Source organism: Hibiscus syriacus, unplaced genomic scaffold (assembly GCF_006381635.1).
Source record: "Hibiscus syriacus cultivar Baekdansim isolate YM2019G1 unplaced genomic scaffold, ASM638163v2 tig00111542_pilon, whole genome shotgun sequence".
NCBI lineage: Eukaryota > Viridiplantae > Streptophyta > Magnoliopsida > Malvales > Malvaceae > Hibiscus > Hibiscus syriacus.
In genome coordinates, this window is record NW_024063115.1 from 587,193 (window position 1) to 606,224 (window position 19,032).

At 33.1% G+C, this 19,032-nt stretch overlaps 1 protein-coding gene and 2 pseudogenes across 1 annotated transcript; 1 reads left to right on the plus strand and 2 right to left on the minus strand.

Moving 5' to 3' along the window:
• Positions 1-2,015: 2,015 nt before the first annotated feature.
• LOC120164801 lies at positions 2,016-5,012 on the plus strand. Its single transcript, XM_039174451.1, has 5 exons — positions 2,016-2,126; positions 2,622-2,839; positions 3,671-3,898; positions 4,351-4,502; positions 4,602-5,012. The coding sequence occupies exons 1-5, from the start codon at positions 2,052-2,054 to the stop codon at positions 4,778-4,780; spliced, it is 852 nt and encodes a 283-aa protein (XP_039030382.1). The 5' UTR covers positions 2,016-2,051; the 3' UTR covers positions 4,781-5,012.
• Positions 5,013-5,656: 644 nt separating this feature from the next.
• Positions 5,657-8,014, minus strand: LOC120164805 (annotated as a pseudogene).
• A 6,169-nt stretch (positions 8,015-14,183) lies between these two features.
• LOC120164799 lies at positions 14,184-18,954 on the minus strand (annotated as a pseudogene).
• Positions 18,955-19,032: the final 78 nt, after the last annotated feature.

Consider the following 19,032-nt stretch of genomic DNA (forward strand, 5'->3'; position numbering starts at 1 on the left):
TGAAAATCCTTTGTATTTTAAAATCGACTGATTGGTTCGTTAAATATTAGCAAGAAAACCGGTTCGGCACAGGCTCATGCTTGGATGGTAATATATTTATGTCCAAGTGCATTCAAACCTAGTTTTTTTTTCTTGGATGTTGCAACAGCAATGATACATTGGTAAATTATGATTGTTAATTGTTTTATCATACTAAAATGATTATATAAATATGTAAAAATAAATTTATACTAATATTATCTATGATTTAAAGGAATAGTATTTTAGTTTTCAATTGAATTAGTATGTAATATATAATTTTTTATGGATGAACTATAAGAGTTAGCTTTTTCAATTTAATACCCAAGGCCAAGGCCATTGCTCTTTTTAAGTGAAATAATTTGGAAAATTCGATTCTAATCATAGTCGAGTTCTTAATAAAAATGATTAAGAAAATTAAATCATAAACTCTAATCACCTCTCAATTCCAAATTAGTAAACTACACGAGGTCTTCTCACAAAAATTATGAAATTTGATTTTAATCAAAGTCTGAACTATTAACAAAAGAAAATTACTCTAAGCTTATTTTAAAAATTAGAGTACATTACAAATTTCATCATTGAACTTTACTCTCTCATATTTTGTTCACTGAACTTTAAAAGTTTTCAATCTCGTCACTAAACACTCTAACTTATTTTAAAAATTAGAGTACATTACAAATTTCATCATTGAACTTTACTCTCTCATATTTTGTTCACTGAACTTTAAAAGTTTTCAATCTCGTCACTAAACTTAACGTTAGAGTTTTTGTATCACTGAATTTTACTCTATTTCTCATTTTGGTCACTCATTTGTTAAATAGTTAACAACATTAAAAATGACACTGTTTTTAAAAAGAAACATTTTTTTACCAAAACAATTTCGTCTTGGATGGCAATTTTTGATAGACTTCCTACTCGGGAAAGACTCATTCGAATGGGGATAACCACTGAAGGTTCTTGTGCTTTCTGCAACGAGGGCCTTGAAACAAGAAACCATTTATTTGCTGATTGTGCTATGGTTGATTCTCTTTGGAATAGAATTCTGCATCTTTCACTCTTAACCAAGCCTCATATGCCTTGGGATATCAAGCTTGCTTGGGCTATTTCTTGTTGGAAAGGTAAATCTCTTCTTTCCTCTATTTTGAAGATTGCTTGGAGCACTTTCATCTATTTTGTTTGGGAAGAAAGAAATAGACGTCTATTCCAAGGTAGAGCTAGAACTATGGATGACTTGCTCATTGCTATTAAGGAGACTGTTGGTTCTCTACTTAGGAATAGAGAATAGATAACTTAATAGACTTGATTTTGTTAATATGCAACTTTGTACCAATTGGGGTATTTGTTAACCATTCTTTTGTTGTAATTAGCTTTATTTGATCTTTGATTGTATTGTAATGTACTTTCTCTTATTTGGATAATAAAATTTTTACTTATCCAAAAAAAAGTCATTTTGAATCAATATAAGAGTCCAATTTAATGTCGTTAACTATTTAATGATCAAATAACCAAAAAACCTAATATATTAAATTCAGTGAGGAAATTAAAAAGATTTAAAGTACGGTAAGTGAAAATAGAAGATATAGTAAAATTTATTTACCAAATTTATAATTTTCCCTAAAAATTAATCGCTATAGTCGGGAAAAAAACCTTTTATTTATAGAACTTCAGAGTTAAGATATATATATATAACAATTGTTTGGGTAAAAAGCGTATCCCAACAAAATTAATTATTAATTTATTTCAGTAATTAAAGAAATTGTTGTTATTCTTAGAGATGATTGAATATTCATTGTCAAATAATTATAAGTATTTATAATACATAATACTTTATAATCACCTTAATTTAATAAAAAATAATAATTACATGATACGTGGCATGTTTCAATTGGCAAAAACACCACAACATTTTTTATCAATATTTAAAAAAAACCTTGGAAAGGAAAAGGTTTATCTATAAAATTGATCCGACAAATTTTAGTGATTGAAATTTAGAACAATCGAGCTGATTTGAATTTGATTCCACCCTCGTCATGGCTGTAGAATCTGAAACGGCGTCATCTAGCTCACAACCAATGTCCTCCGTTAACACTGCAAAAGCACCCCAGGTTTTCATCTTCAATTCACAATTTATCTCTTGAGCGATCTTTTCCCTACAATTCAATTGTTCCTTTATTCGTTTGCATCCGTGCGTTTTTCGATAGAGATTATATATTTTGGTAGCTTGAGAAGAATAATTTTTTATTCAATTTTTTCCAATTACCTCTTGGGGAATTTCGCTGGCTTATGGGGCTGGGTTTTTCTAGGTATTTCTTAGCTTCCCCCCTTTTAGTCGAGATAAAATATTGGGGTTTTCAGTGGGGTGGATATAAAACGATGGTTTTGATTCATCTAATGTCTATGAATTATGAGATCTGAGTTCTAGCTATATCTATCTTCTGGCAAATTATTGGCCGATGATATCATATGTTTTGAGTTAAAATTTAATTTGTTTAATACAATAACTTTGATTATTATTATTATTATTATTATGTTGAGTTCTACCGCTTTGTGTCTGTAATTTTCTTTCCACTCTTAGTTTCTATGTATCTTTTATGTTGCAGCTTCCTGGATACTTTGGTGTTCCAGATTTTCAAAATGGTGATTTCCAGATGTTTCCGGTTATGTATCCTGCAATTATCCCGGGTTTAACTTCATTACAAAATCAGGAACAGATGAACCGTGGAGCAGGCGTTTATGCTGTTCCTGTTCAACCATTTATGGGGCATATTGCTGGAATTCCATCTAACAATCTCATTCCCCTCACCTATAATATACCCACGTAAGTAAATTTGCAGCTTGTATATTTCTGTAGTTTATCTATCTACCTCTTGTTAAATGAAGATGTTCACCTACCATTCTATTGGATTAGGATTCAGCACCTGTAAGTGATATCCTGTACAATACTTTATTCGTCCAACTTTTACCACGAAATCTGATTCCAGTCAATTTGGTTGAGTTTGGACAAAGAAGTTGGTATGCTGGGTATGTTTGATTGTTTTTTAAGATAAATTCATGACCAAGCTATTTAAATTAATGTGAGTATGTATTAGATTTCAAATTTCATCCTGGTTTACTGTCTTTTTCCCTTCGCTATATCCAGCCTGTTAACTTTCCTTTTATTGTTACAACATTCAGCACCTAGCACAAGCTTTTGAGCAGCTGCCATTACTAGACAATTAGGCGCCTCATTTTGTTATTTTCTATATATTTTGCTTCTTCTTTTTCTCCTTTTTATTTACATATATTTAAAGATAAAAAATTAGCTATAGTGCTATACATTCAATTTCTAGGAAAAGGGGATTTTATTACGCTGTAGGAAGAAAATGGATTTGCTAACTGGCACTGAAATAAAAATAATCTTACATTCATTTTCTAGGAAAAGGGAATTTTTATTACGCTGTAGGAAGAAAATGGATTTGCTAACTTGCGCTGAAATAAAAATAATTTCAGACATCCGATTCAAATCTCCTGATGTTATCAGTCTTCATGCTTTTAACTTGTTTAAATTTCCATCCTCCCTTTTCCTTTTATCTTACATTGCTATCATACATCCGATTCAAATCTCCTGATTTACTTTTACCTTACTTTGTTGCATGGTTTCCATTAACAGACGGTCGGAGGCAGGAGCCACAGTTGAGGAGCAAGAGCAAGGAGCACAACAACCGCAACATCAACAGATGGGACCTCAAAGACAAGTTGTTGTAAGAAGATTCCAAATTGTATTTCAGCTAGATTTGTTGCTTATACTTAAGCTAGCAGCTGTAATATTTTTGTTCAACCAAGATGGATCAAGACAGAGGCTGGCTGTCCTTGTGTTCTTTGCTTCACTTGTCTATTTGTAAGTTCTGAGCTTCTAATTGCTTTGAATTTAACGCTTGCTCTGCTCATCAGGACTGCCATTTTCCTTATTATTTAGTTTAAGTTTAGATACAAGTCCTAGAATCCTGCTTTTGACCATCTTTGTACTGATTGGGTTGCTATGGCTTGATGGGTCCTTGTGCATGAGTAAGGGTTTAGGAAGAAGGTTTTTCTTCTTCTGTAGAATGGAGAATGTGACTTTTGCTTTAAAAGAAATTGTGATCCTTTCTTTGGATGTTGGGTGAAAGGGGGGCATTTTTACCGTTGGAATCACATATACTTCACTAATGGCGTTAGAGTTTAGGCTAATAAATGGGGGGGGTCTAGTTTTTCTAAAATAATGATGGGTGGTTCCCTTTTCACTAACCTTTCACTTCCACATTGTTTTTTGTTTTTTGGTCGAGATAAACAATGACAATTGTTTTCTTGCAGGTATCAAACTGGAGCCCTCACGCCATTGATAAGATGGCTTTCCCAAGGCATGCAGAGGGCGGCCGCACCTCCTCATCCACGTGCGCCTGCTGCCAGAGCAGAGAATGTTCCTGCTGCTGGAAGGCAGGGCAATGAAAATGCGGCTTTGGCTGGTACTCTCTTTTAATGTTTAATATTTTTGTGAATCTAAATTCGTTCAGCCTTTCATTCATATTTTATTTATTTAACATCATATCTTAACTGACCAGCAGGAGCGGAGAATGAGAACCGACCAGCAGATGATGGCAACCAGGCAGTTGAGAATGAGAATGAAGCCGACCCCGGTTTAGGAAATGCTCGTAATCAATGGTGGGGGATCATAAAGGAAATCCAGATGATTGTTTTCGGCTTCATCACGTCTCTCCTCCCAGGCTTCCACAACATAGAGTAGGTCATACTTCAGAGATCTGACAATCTTATCCTTGCTAATTAATCATAAGAGTAAGAGGAAAAGTTGAAACCGATGTTTATATAGGTGCAGTCGTTGTACGGTGCTTGGTAGCCCCACTGCATCTGCAACAGGCATTTCTGTTTTATTTACGAACCAGCACGCTTTATGTAGTTGTTTGGTTGTTGAAATGGCAAGCAAATGAGATGCAGATTTCTTTGTAATGCAGCTATGGAACGAGAGGCTGACTTCATTTATGGATGTTTTCTTGACAGAGTTTTGGGTCATTTCTATTGTTGCGTACTTGACCTTTATTATTTGTTATTCATGTCAACATCTAAATCAATTTATTATTTGTACGGAATCTTATAAATTGAGATCTTTTTATAATAGACTTATACAATATATCATCCGAATTAATCGATCATTCAGTCAAATATCAATGGGCGGATATACAAAAATAAAGCTCATCATAAAACTAAGAATCTTGTTGCAATTCTATTTCCTCGTACAATAAGTTACAACAGAAGTGTATGCACATCCCTGATTCTCTCACACTGACAAAGACTTCTACATACAGTGGCCAACAAATCAAGAAACCAACAAAACTTGTTTTATTAGAGTAAAAATGGTAATTACATAAGTATATACAGGTTGCCTTAAAAGGAAAAAGAAACAAAAAAATCTCACATTTCTGATAAAAGTTTGCTGATCTTTCGAAGCTCCTTGAGAGCTGTAATGGTTGTACCTTGCCCTTTACCAACTAGATTGTTTTTAGACAAATTCTCCAATGATCCTACTTGATCTTGCTGGAAAACCGACTCCAGAAACTGTCAATCAAAACTCGCTCATTCGACAATTCCATGGAATTAAACCGGTTCAGGTTTTAGTGATTCAACAATAAACATTTTCCATGGAATTAAACGGGAATATTACCTGGATTTGGTCAAGCATAGCCTGCCCAAGATTCTTCAATGTCCCCATCATACTCTGGTCCACAGTATCACCTTTGCTGGTCGGATGCAAGTTACAAGAAGCACCAGCAGCAGATGAGTCTGCTGTACTGCTCTTGCCATCATGAATTGGAGGTTTTGCAGCCTCCTTGGTACCTCCTCGTTTATCGGATGTCTCCTCACTGACATTGCTTCGCCCAAACTTCCGAAACCACTGGAATTTACCTGAAAGATGCCTTCTCTCCTTTGTTGATGAGGTCTTCCCTGAAGATTCATTCCCATGCAGAGGACTTCGAGAGACATATTCGGGAGGAAGGGGAACCTGATGAGGTAAATCTTCTGAGCTTCTCTGCCGGTGATCATCGTTATCATCTACCGATAAATTTGAAGTAACACTACTCTTTTCTGTGTCGTTTTCATGATCATTAATGCTACAACCGGGAGGACTTGGTGGGTCTGAAAAAATAGATGAGTTCTCTTCACTGACAACAGCTCCACTTCCATTCTCACAGCTGTGCAAATAGACCTTTGTTAGCACAATTTTGCCCCTCCCCCTGAACCTCTTCAGAACGATAGTCGTCTGAATTAAACCCTCCCTTTACAGCATCATCCTCCAAGCCGAGCTTCTTGGACAAATCTTCAAGCAAACTACGCCTAATGGAATGATTGTCCTTTTTGAATTTTTCTTTTATTGCAGGTGATGGGGCAGATTCAGTTCTAAGTAGGCCAAACTTTACTCTTTCAGACCATCCCTTTTTCCCACTTGTAGTATGCTTTTCTAAACTATTTTGCCTTAATTCCTCTACCTTATGAAGCACTCTCCATTTTTCTTCCCAATAGCTGTCAAGCAGCGGGCTTGGAGCAGGTTTTGGAGAACCTAAATCAGATGAAATTTTGTGACCGCTCGATGGAGATTTCATGCAGTTATAAGCCCCACCAAATGCGGACGATAAAGATGCTTTGTTAGATTCCAATGCAAGACTTTGCAGTGACCTTGCCTTCTCTATACGATTTTCCAGATTTATACTCTGGAAAATTCAAGAGTCTCTGAAGACAAGAAGTTGCAGTTTCAGTGGCAAGCAAGGAAGATCTCAGATAAAGTATCATAGAGACTGCCATAGCAGCAATTAGTGCTCCACGGCGTGAACTGTGTAGTTTAAAACTGAAATGGTCAACGTCCTCAGAAACTTTATCGAGTGGGCTATTTTATTCTGAGAAAATCTCATCCCATACAACTAAGAGATTTTGAAGTGAAAATTCCCGTCCAAATAAAACCCGCAACCAGCGAAGTGCAAAATACTGCGGTTCAACGCCAAGCTCAACAAGATGGGTATGCAGAGATGAATCAACGATTGACAGTAAATGATATGGTGCAGCCGAGGCTTCAATGACAGGAGGCAAGCCACTTTGGGACTCGGCTAAAGGAGAGGAAGCAAAAAAATCTGCCATAGCAACTGACCCACGTGCCCCAATCATCAGAGCATCAAACATACAATAGGCATCATGTTCCATAAATTTCTCAGACAAGACAATACCAAGTTCACCTTCAGCTCCATAAGCATCACTTAGCAATACAATAGCCTGTATCTCGGAGTCAAGCTCATAAAGACTGCAGACTTTCTTTGAATTGCGTTGAGATCCTACCTCATCTTCCATAGAATCTGAAAACTTCTTAAAATCAAAATTGTAAGCACCACCATTCTCTTCAAATGGAAATCCATCAAATTTGTCAATGAACCGATCTTCATATAGCTTCCGCACTTCTGAGAGACGTTCAACATCAATATGAAGAACGTACAGCAGAGGAGCCAAGAGTTCATGCATTCCTACAAATAAGCAAGAAAGAGAAACAGATTATGAACCAGTTTTTGATGCCTCACATATTCATATAATAAGAGTTAAAATTTAGTTGACCCAGGATTTTGTCTTCCAAATCCAACGGTTTTTCATAGGACACTACGAAATAAGATTTGAATTACCAACTCCAACTAGCCTTCGCCTACGATGATCAACACCATATTACTTTTATGTCTTAAACATTAGGATCCAAAACCTTGAAAACACAATAAATGTTTTGCATTGCAAGGCATTTGCTCATTTCATTTTTCAAAATCTACAATGAGATAGCATAAAAAGTAATAACACATGCGTGCAAAGCGGTTAACAAAATACCTTGTCTATAACCGCAGTCTGGGTGTCTAAGGCACCTAAAATCATAGAACAAAAACCGATTACAATTACCTGGGTTTTGTGAGAGTGGATTATCCATAACAAGATCGCGGGAATTTCTTGCTCCATCTTTGGGAATTGGGAACGTGTGGATCCACCAGCAGTTGCCTTCTCAAACCAGCATATCTAAATGCTCATAAAACCAGAGATTTGAGACTACGACAGTTAGCTTTTATTCTATTAAAAAAATGTAAAAATGGAAATAAAAACTCTAATAATTGATTATTGTAATTTAATTAACGAAAATAATGTTTTTGAAATAATCTGAACATGAAAAACAAGGGTGAGTGAGGATAAAATTTTAAGTTTTTATTTATATTTTAGATTTTTTATTAAAAATTTATTTTTGTCTTTAAAATTTTGAAAATTTATTTGTACTATTTTCTTAAATATGTAAATAAAAAATAAAATTATTAATTATAACAGATCCAGTCATTGATATTACATTAGATGAAGTTCAGCCTAATATATTATACACAAGAAACATGAGTGACCCATCAACAACTAGATCGTTTTTGATGGGACCCACGTTAAACTCCTATTGAAAATAGTGGGCCATTCCAATATATTAATTTATTGGGTAAATAACAGTTTAGTACATAAACAATTAGTTTTAGTCTATTTTAGTACCTAAACTATTAGTTTTTTCAAAACCGTACATAAGGTTTAGTTTTTATTTCATTTTAGTACACGTGTTCAAAATTTAACGTTAAGTTTTGAAAAAATTGAAAGTTCAGGTATTAAAACGGACTAAAACTGATAGTTTAAGTACTAAACGCATTAAGTTTTTAACGGCGGGTACTAAAATAAAACAAAACTAAATATTAAATATGGTTCTAAAAATTTTAAAGTTTAAGTACCAAAATAATTAAAATTAATAGTTTAAATACTAAATGCATATTTTACTTTAATTTATTTATATCGCTAAACATTAATTTCAGTTGGGCTTGGAGAATCATTTATTTATAATCCTAATATATGGCCTGCAAAAATACTTGCCCAATTCCATTTAAGTTTGAACCATTTCACGACTCAAAATAAATGAGATATTAAAAAAATGATAATTCTTCAACGTTTGACGAAAAGTAATGAGTATCATTAATTTAATTTATAAAAATTTAAATTTTAAATGACTCAATATATAATTATAAATTAGTTCAAAATTTAAAGATAAATAATTTAAAATAAAGCATAAACTATATCAGTGACCATCTAACTATTGTCTTTTTTCATTTTGATTAATATTTTTGAAAATTTGTCAATCAAGTCACTCAACTATTTAAATGCATTCAATTAAGCCACTTATCGTTAATATTTAACGGAGAAGCTGGTGTGGCAGTTAAAATATTTAATATAATTACATATTTGGTCATTGTTACTTATATATTCTATCAATTTGGTCTTAATTTTAATAAAATTAAAAAAATTAACCCTCAAAACAAATGGTGTCAGATATAATGACCCAAAATTCAACTTTTTATTTTTATTTATTTTAATTTTAAAAGTTACGACATATTATATATATTTATAAAAAACAAAATTTATAACAAAACTTTTTTTCTAAAAAAATTTAATAACTCAAGCAATAATTTATAATATTTAATTTAAGCAAACTAAATTTAATGCCTTTTTGATATAGGTTAATCTCTTAGTTTTTTTCGAGCTAAGTCCATCAAGAATCTTATCAGTATAAACTTTTATTAAAGATAAACATAAAATTTTACGGTATGAAATGAATTTTTAAAATTTTAAAAGAAGACCGTATCAATCGTGAAAGAAATATATGTCACATTTTTCTATTATAAATTTACTAGATAAAAAATTATTAGTTTTACAGGTTAGACTATATCACCTTTTTCTAGTGGAATGCCATTTACAAATAGCAGTAAGATAAAAATTTTGTCCAACGAACTTTATATGCATGGACTAATAAACTATATTTTCTTTAAAACTAAGAGAGGTTATGGTACCATTGACGGGATGCTTTCTTTAAAACTAAGAGAGGTTATGGTACCATTGACGGGATACTTTTAAGAACTATAAATGGAATTTATAGTAAAAAATTTGTTTTGTTATAAATATAGAATATGTCACAACTTTTAAAATCTTTTAAAATTAAAGATTTGAGGGCGAAGTTTATTTTAATTTATTAAACTTATGAGCAAAATGATAGAATATATAATTAACAGTGACCAAATGTATAATTATACCAAATATTTTAATTGACACATCGGCTTCTCCGTTAAATATTAATGGCAAATGGCTTAATTGAATGCATTTAAATAGTTAAGTGGTCTGATATTGGTCAAAATGAAAAGGGACAACAGTTAGGTGGTCACTGGTATAGTTTACCCTTTGTTTTAAATAATTTATCTTTAAATTTTTAATTAATTTATAGTTATATATTTAGTACTTAGAATTTAAATTTTTATAAATTAAATTAATAGTGCTCGTTGTTAATGATGTTCATCGCTACTCGTCGAGCTCCTTAAAATTTACTATTAAAAAATCAACTTAAACAATAAATCCTAAGTTTTATTACAAGTTACATGGTGGTTGAGGACTTTTCAACAACTGCAACAATGAGTTCCAACTGCCCAATTGTTGTCCCTCTTTCCTAAGCTATAAATTGTACTTAAGGTCAAAAATTGATAAGCTGAAATTAAACCTACATGTATGAGTGTAAATCAATTTGGCTTACATGAATACCATTATGAATAATATTATATTTGTGCTCATTTGTTTGTTTTTTAAGTTATTTATGTTTGATTCGTGTTTATTTAAATTTTTAATATTGTGTTCGTATTTATTTGTTTGCTTTTGAAAGTGTTAATTTTCGGTTTGTTAATATGTTTGTTTAGCATTTGTCTCTATGTTCATTTATATATTCATGAAAATGGCACAATTATTCCACTAATAATTAAATTCCTTAGATTTTACAGTTTAAACTCTAAAATTTACCTCATATTCAATTTACTCCCTACCATCACTAATTTTAAAATGTAAAATAAGAAAAGGAAAAGAATTGAGTAAACAAACTTATAAACGAGTTATGAGTCAATAAATGAGTTTTTTTGTGAACATAAATAAATCGAACACACCTCTGTTTGTATTTATTCATTTATTAAATGAATATAAAAGTTTTGTGTTTTTGTCCATTTTAATACATAAACTTTCAATTTTCTCAAAACCTTACCTAAAGTTTAAATTTTGTTTCATTTTAGTACTCCGTTCAAAATGTATCGTTAAATTTTGAGGGGAAAAAATGAAAGTTTAGGTATTGAAACAAACCGGATAGTTTAGGTACTAAATGCGTGAAGTTTATAACGCATAGTTAACTATAAATACTAAAACTTTAATTATGGTTTTGAAAAAATTGAAAGTTTAAATACTAAAACGTACAAAAACTGATAATTTATGTACTAAATGCATAGTTAACCTAAATTTTACTGATAATTGTTTATTTAACTTAATGAACCAACATAAATAAACGTTATACGAATAATTCATGAATCATTCATCAAAAGCTTTGTTAATCTACACCTCTACCTACATGTTGTCATCTCATAGATTCATATAATATATATTACAAATAACTCAAGTTAATTCACACAATTATCTTAATATGTACATTAAATAAAATTAAAAGTTTAAATCTCAATATCTATATCTACGACCAAACCTCTCAGTTTGAAGCTACTGTGGTTGTAATAACACGCATCGCTTGTATGTCAGAATCACTCCTTCCAGTAAAAGACATTTCTCTAATGGTATCCAAAATGGGCTTCCATGACCTCGTCGTCCCCCTTCTCGTGAGTCCGCCGTTAACGGCCGATAACGGTCCAGTTCTCCGCGACCCGTCGTGGGATTTGGCTCTCGCCGTAAGCCTCTTCACAACAGACGCCATATCCAGAGGAGAAACGTCGTCTTGTAAGGTGGAAAACGGCAGCACAAAGTAGAGGTGGCCCGGTTGGAGCGGAGCATCGGGGTTCAAAGGCTTGGTGCCGGCCGACAAAAGCTGAGCGGCAGTGCAGAGATATTGCTTCGGGAGATTGCCGATGACTTCACTCACTGTGATGGGATGCTCAAAGTCCTCCACGTGTCCATTGAAGTGAATCACACGAACCGTGTTTGGAGATGCGTATTTGCAGGAGCAAGAAGAAGAAGATAAACAGCACCCCATTTTGTTGTGGTTTGGTGTTTCTCTCTTCAATTATGTGTTTAAACAATTATATGCGAATTGAATTGATTGAGCATGTTTTCAAGTAATAGGCTAGGCTGGTCAACTACTTCCTCAAAATTCTCATAATTTTTTAAAAAGGGTAAACTACGATTTAGTACTTAAACTATCATTTTTAATCTGTTTTAGTACCTAATCTTTCATTTCCCCTCGAAATTATACATAATGTCTAGTTTTTGTTTCATTTTATTTTAATACCCGTTCAAAATTTACATCGAGTTTTGTTTTTTTTTTGAAAGTTTAGGTACTAAAACGTACTAAAATTGATAGTTTAGGTACTAAGTTTTTAACGGTGAGGTACTAAAATGAAACAAAAACTAGACGTTAGATATGATTTTGAAAAAAATAAATGTTTAGGTATTAAAACAGATTAAAATTGATAGTTTACACTAAACGCGTAGTTTATCCTTTTTTTTAAAAAAAATTGCACCATGACCACTTAGTTATGAGAGAATTTCAATCTGATCACCACTTTTTTTATTTTGTCAATTAGATCATTTAACTATTAAAATGATGTCAATCAAGTCACTTATCATTAATTTTTTATGGAGGAGCTGACATGATAGTAATAAAATTTATATAATTACATATTTAGTCTCCATATGATTAGATGATTAAATTTATTGAATTAAATTAAAATTATGACCAAAGTGATAAAATATGTAAGTAATGGAACAAAATGTATAATTATACTAATATCATTAATTGCCACGTCAGTTCTTCTGTCAAATATTAACAACACGTGGCTTGATTAACATCGTTTAAAAAGTTAAGTGGTCTGACTTATAAAATCAAAAGATAAATGATCAGACTGAAATGATCATGAATATAATTGACCATAAGTTAGAGATAAAATTATGTTAACTATAAATATAAGGATTAAATCCTAAATTTTTGTATAATAAAGACACAATAACAATGATTTAACCGAAAAAAGGGTGTTTTCGAAAACGTGACACTTGATGTTTGGAGTATTTGCATTTTAATTTTATGTTATGTGTCTGTCTTCTGTACTTGGTCAATGCTAGAAAATGAAGTTTGGCTAGAAATGTCCAACAATATATTATTCTAATTCTTAATTCAAACAAAATGAAATAAAATTATAAATTATTTTTTGAATACTGACAGGTTGTAATTGATGTACAATAAATTAATATGGACGGTTTAGGAATTTTGTATCAAATCATGATTTTTTATTTTATTTTTAATAAATTATATAATATCATACATTGTCGATATAAAAGGAAATTCCTACAAATATTCAATTCCCATGTAGAGGTATCCGAGGGCACCACGAATCGCAATCGGTGATACAGGGCAAAACCGCGTGATATGGATTATGGACATGGTCACACACGTTGAACTTTCTTGATATATATGAGTACGAATCACGCGAATTTGATGATAAAAGAATTATTGTTATTCTTTGAGATCTTGAATTCAAACACCAATAATATTAGAGGGTTAAATGATTGAGAGTAATATTTAAACAAATATTACATTGTATTTATCCAAAATTAATCATATATATATAAGTATAATCCAATTATATTGTGTAAAACTCTTTCAATTTTACGTCTAAAATTAAAAGCTGAGATTATCGTTAAAAAATGATAAGATATTCACTAGGGAAAAAACAAAATTATTATGATCCTTTAGTTTCCCTTAATTCAACGATCTTAAAAATGTGTAAAATTAAAAGAATTTTACACAAGTAGATCCTAACTTTTATACGTATATAATGATAAAATTTCTTGGTTGAATCTGAATGAAAAATAAGACAAATATTAAATAATGGATGTGATTTTAACTCTTCCGTGTGATAAATAAACAAATAACATTGTGATTTTAGCTCATCTTAAATTAATATGCATGTAATCAAGTTCTTAGTTATGGATAAAAACCGATTTAACAATTAATAAATTTGATTCTTTAATAAACAACTTAATTTTTAATTCAAATCAATTTCTTGTTTAGATCATATTTAAATTGTTCTAAACTTAGATTACTTTTTATCCGGATTCGGATCCGGGCAGGTTTCAAGTCACCATTGACCATAGCACACTACCAAATTCCTACGTATATGATGGAGAAGAAGTTACCCATATGGAAGGAGGCAACCGCAACACCGACACGCCTCCTTCTCCGGCCTAATGTTCCTGTTGCCCTGGGAATCGATAATTGCAGTACCAGAACATTGGCTGTTTACAAAAATGTACGATCCGTGTGCGAAACCAAGGATGGGGCGGAATGATCATCGTAAAACCGACCAACGGATTCAGTCAAAAATCGAGGTGTATCATCAGTTTATCTATGGTTTCGGGATGGAATTTCCTTGCAAATAGGTAGCATGGCCGTTTGATACCATTCCAGAGGCAAGGTTGTACCAGTTCTACACTCTGCGAACAACCGGGAAAGAATGAAACTACATTCGGAATCTCGAGACTTTACCGAGTCGTGAAAGCATGAAGAAGTGCTTGAAATGTATACCTTTGCTTCACTTGTTACGTGGATACTCAAGTCAATTGACTGCAAAAAGCATAATGCAGAGTTTATCATTATTGGCAAACCCCAATCTACCAGACTACCATAGTATTCCTGATGAAAAATAATGCAAGACAAACATGTGTACCGTGATATTCTTCAGAAGATCCTCGGTAACATCCCGAGACCTATACGACTTAGGGTGCCACTTCCTCTCGGACCAATCAACATGTGTTACTGACCAGTTGGCAATACCTCCAGGATCAATCATCTGATGACATCAAAAATGAAAAAGAAAAAAATAATTAGGCAAAGCTAAAGTGAAAAGTGGGAAGCACGATCAAGACCCAGTCTCACACTGAAGAAAGTTGGAAGGTTATGCTCATCTGCAATGCAATTTTTGCCATCAAAACCTGGCTGTAATAATCAAGAACATGAATGACAAGTCAGCAACATAAAACTTGTGCATTAATTCTATTTTACTTCAAATTTCTACAATTATTATTACCGGATACTTGAATCATACAATTCACATCTCCATGTTGAATTCATTCATTTCACATGTAAAAAAAATAATTGTTAAAAAAACAAGGCTAGAGTAGGTGCACAAGCCTCTTCAGCCAAGCACTAATCGGACTTGAGTTTGAGCTTTTCTTCAGCCACACTAGAGTAGCTCATGAGTATCTCGACTCTTTTTTCTTTTTCTTTCCCTTTCTTTTTTTTTTTTTTTTTTGAAAAGGGGTTTCTTAACTCATTTACACTAGCAGATTAGAGTAAATCAAACCACATTTTAAGATCTATTTCACCTTGCAGTAATCCCTGAATCTTGAGTAGTAAAGATTGTCAGCCATAACTATCAGAGCATGTTGCCGCTTCATTGAGAACCACTGCACAAAATTCACTCATTTATTGCCGCAACAAGACACTAAATAATTAGGTTAAAAGAGGTATGTTGAATGCTGACAGACTTTGTAGCTGGACAGGAGAGTGAAAATTCAAAATGGGAATACACAAATGCATCAAACTATGGGATCGGGAATCAAATTTGACAAATATAGAAACACCAGCACAGATACATTGGCTTCATATTGTCATTAGAGTTCAATGTGGTAAAGTTCATTAACAAGACACAGCTACAGATTTACCATTCAGATTGACCTATTAACATGTCCCAGCAACAGATTACCATTCAGATCGACCTATTGTAGTGTGTTTTTTATATAAATACTTATGGCTTATAGCATATCAATTCAGACATATACCTGTGCACCCTTTCTGAAGTCTTTCTTTTCTACTTCAGGTAACATGTGCTCTGAATACCTGCCATTTCCATGTGGTCCAGGATCCAAAAAGCTGGAAAAAGGGTGTGTATTGGGGAGGGGTCAAATAAGGGAAAACAGTGCTCTGAATGCATGCCATTCACTCTCAAAATTTTACTTACCAGTCGACAAAACTCATATTAGCATGCATCAGAGATAGTCATAGACATAATCAAAATTATGCAACGGAACACAGCTGCAATCTCACAAATTGGTGTTAGTGTAAAGAAATCCTTTGGGTGGAAGAGGGGAAATAATTAAACTGTACTTACCTATCAGAAAGTAACACAAAATGTTGGTTATAAGGGTCTTCTAGAGCACGTGCCAATAGTCGTCTCTCTGCATCAATCATAGAAATTTTCCCCCATACAATCTGCAAACTCCATACAATCATATCAAAATGCCACCACCGACAAGAAATCTTAAAGTAATAATCATGTCAATAAAAAGTAGATGAATTGCCATATAACAATAGTTTTAATTGACGAATATCCCTCTAAGATTACAAAGTTTAACCAAAATTTTGAAATTAAAAATAACATGCATACAAGCACCTAACTAGAAAAGAACTACATACAAGCATCTAGTAGTTGAGTGTAAAATTATGATGTATATATAATTACTAGCAATCTTTAACATAGAACTCGGGTGACATGGTAAGAGCTACAGTAATGTCTTTGGGCTTACATTCCGAGAGATTTACCCAAACTAAAAACAAAGCTGGGCCATGAATTATGACAACTCATAAAGCAGAAACGTGAATAGAGATAGGCTCTTGATGCTTCAGACAAGGAAGGATACAGGGAAATCTACCCCTTTCCCTCTGACATACTGCAATTAAGTTGTTGCTTATCAGGTTTCCTGCTGGAAACATTTTCAAGTCCACAGTGGATGAATCACAGTATTTTCTTTAATGAGCATTGTGAAATCGAGATACTTGTACCCCCAATGGAAAGGTAATTCAATCATAATAAAATATCATATCAGAGGGAAGAAGGGAAAAAGAAAGAAAGCAAGAGATATATACATCAACCAATCGGCAAAATTAATCTAAGACATTGACCTGATCACTGCGAATTTCCCGATTAAGAAAGTAACGGCTCAAATGAACTGGTTTTTCTTTTGATGCATGGACATAAACTGAAAATTTTCTCTCGTGCCCCTGCCAGGAAAAATGAGAAAACGTTTGATAAAGATTCAGGGGGATTAAAATCTTAAATAATATTGGTGCTCTTTTGAATCTATACCAAGGTTCACTAAAAAAATAAACAAATACATATCAGTTCAGACTAGAAACTATAACACAAAACAGGCAGAGTACTTGAGTCCAGCAGACAAAATATGTGCTCTTTCGTAGCAAACATCTGTTACATGGTATATTTCGTATATGAACCAACCGACCTTGTTATACATGAAACAAACCTTGAACGAATGTTTTCACAAAAAGCAGTTAATAAAAGCTAAGCTCAAGAATAATGATTATGATATTAAATGGGATAATAAAATATCCATGAAGAATATGATGACATCAGAAAGGACGGCTGAAAAGGTAATAACTTACACGGAAGAACAATTCCCAAAGCTTCTCGAAAGGAAGTGCATTTGGAGTTAAGAACATGAATGCAATTTTAGAATTTTCAGATTGGGCAGGAGGAATATTCAAAATATCTCTAATCACGACCTGTGAAGCAATCTCCTCATCACTTAATTCCCTTGAAGGTGAGGGGGGAAGCCATTTAGTAAGGACCTTGCAGCCTCTAGAAGAAAATACATAACAAGCTGCAGTGCCTTTAGGTGGATAGATAAAAGCACAAACTAGAAAAAGGCTAACTAAAGAAACGAAGAAAAGAATCCATATTGGCCTCTTCAATGGAGGGCGGTGGCGAGGCACAGGCAAGATTTGCAGATCACCCATGCTGCCTGGCCGCCAAGCCTGAGCTCCCTTCATCTAGTACAAACACCGCAGCTTTATATTCATACAATTCTCTTTAGGTTTCCAACAACCAACCACAGGTTCTTCAAACCGTCAATTCAATGTGATCTGAGAAAGGAAACCACAAGGGAAAGCATCAGAAATTCAAGTTCATGAAACAAATATCTGTGAGACATGAAACAAAAATTGGTACAGGACTGGAATACAAGGAGCAACAAAAACCCGATCGAATCCTTAACCCTAAAACTTCAGCAATGAAGTTATAATAAAAACAAATAAAAAATCCCGCGCAGTCAAGCTTATGTTCTATGCATTTCAAGGTAAATTAAAACCCGAATAAAAATTTTACCGTTCTCTTAGCAGGTAATAATCAACCCGCTCAAGAGCAAAAATCAATCAACTGATACAACACAGATAGCATGAAATTAAGAAAGAAATACAAAGTTCTGGATTTTCGTAATTACTAAAACCAAACACAGTTACTTCCTTTCAACAATTTCTATCAAAACAAAAGGAAAAACGTGTTGCAAAAAAAAAAGCATCGACCCAAATCGACGACCTCGCTGCTCCAGCCTACCAAAAGCCTTAGACCGATTCAAAACTAACAAAAGAACATTTTCACACTCAGTTTCCCTCCATAGTCAATAACTTCCTCATCTAGAAAGAAACATAAAGAACGAAACAATCTCTCTTACTTCAAATAAAAAGGGGAAAAAGAAACAGTAAAACGAGGAAGTAGCTTATATAAACAGATAAGCAAGTTACCTGAGGATTAAGGAATGAAGGTGATCAGCTAAAATGGAAGGAAATCTCAAAATTCCCAGGATTTTCGAAGATCTAGGGCAGCCCAAGCATGGATCAAGAAACCGGGAAGCAGATTTGTATTGGTTATATAAATATACAACGAAAAAACAAGAAGAAAAAACAATAATCTGTGTAAAGTGGGTATTTGATTATTCGTTTATGAGAGAGAGAGAGAGAAAATAGCAGGGTCAAAGAATCAGTGGAGGGCTGAGGCGGGTTAGAATTTTTATTTCAGATAACTTGGCTCAAAAAATGGAAACAAAACGAAGCCGGCGGCTTATTTTTAATATAAT

Coding starts and splice junctions, on each gene's coding strand:
- LOC120164801 (XM_039174451.1), top strand. CDS start 2,052: ATGGCTGTAGAATCTGAAACGGCGTCATCTAGCTCACAACCAATGTCC. Junction 2,840..3,670: donor CTCACCTATAATATACCCAC/GTAAGTAAATTT, acceptor TTCCATTAACAG/ACGGTCGGAGGCAGGAGCCA. Junction 3,899..4,350: donor TTTGCTTCACTTGTCTATTT/GTAAGTTCTGAG, acceptor GTTTTCTTGCAG/GTATCAAACTGGAGCCCTCA.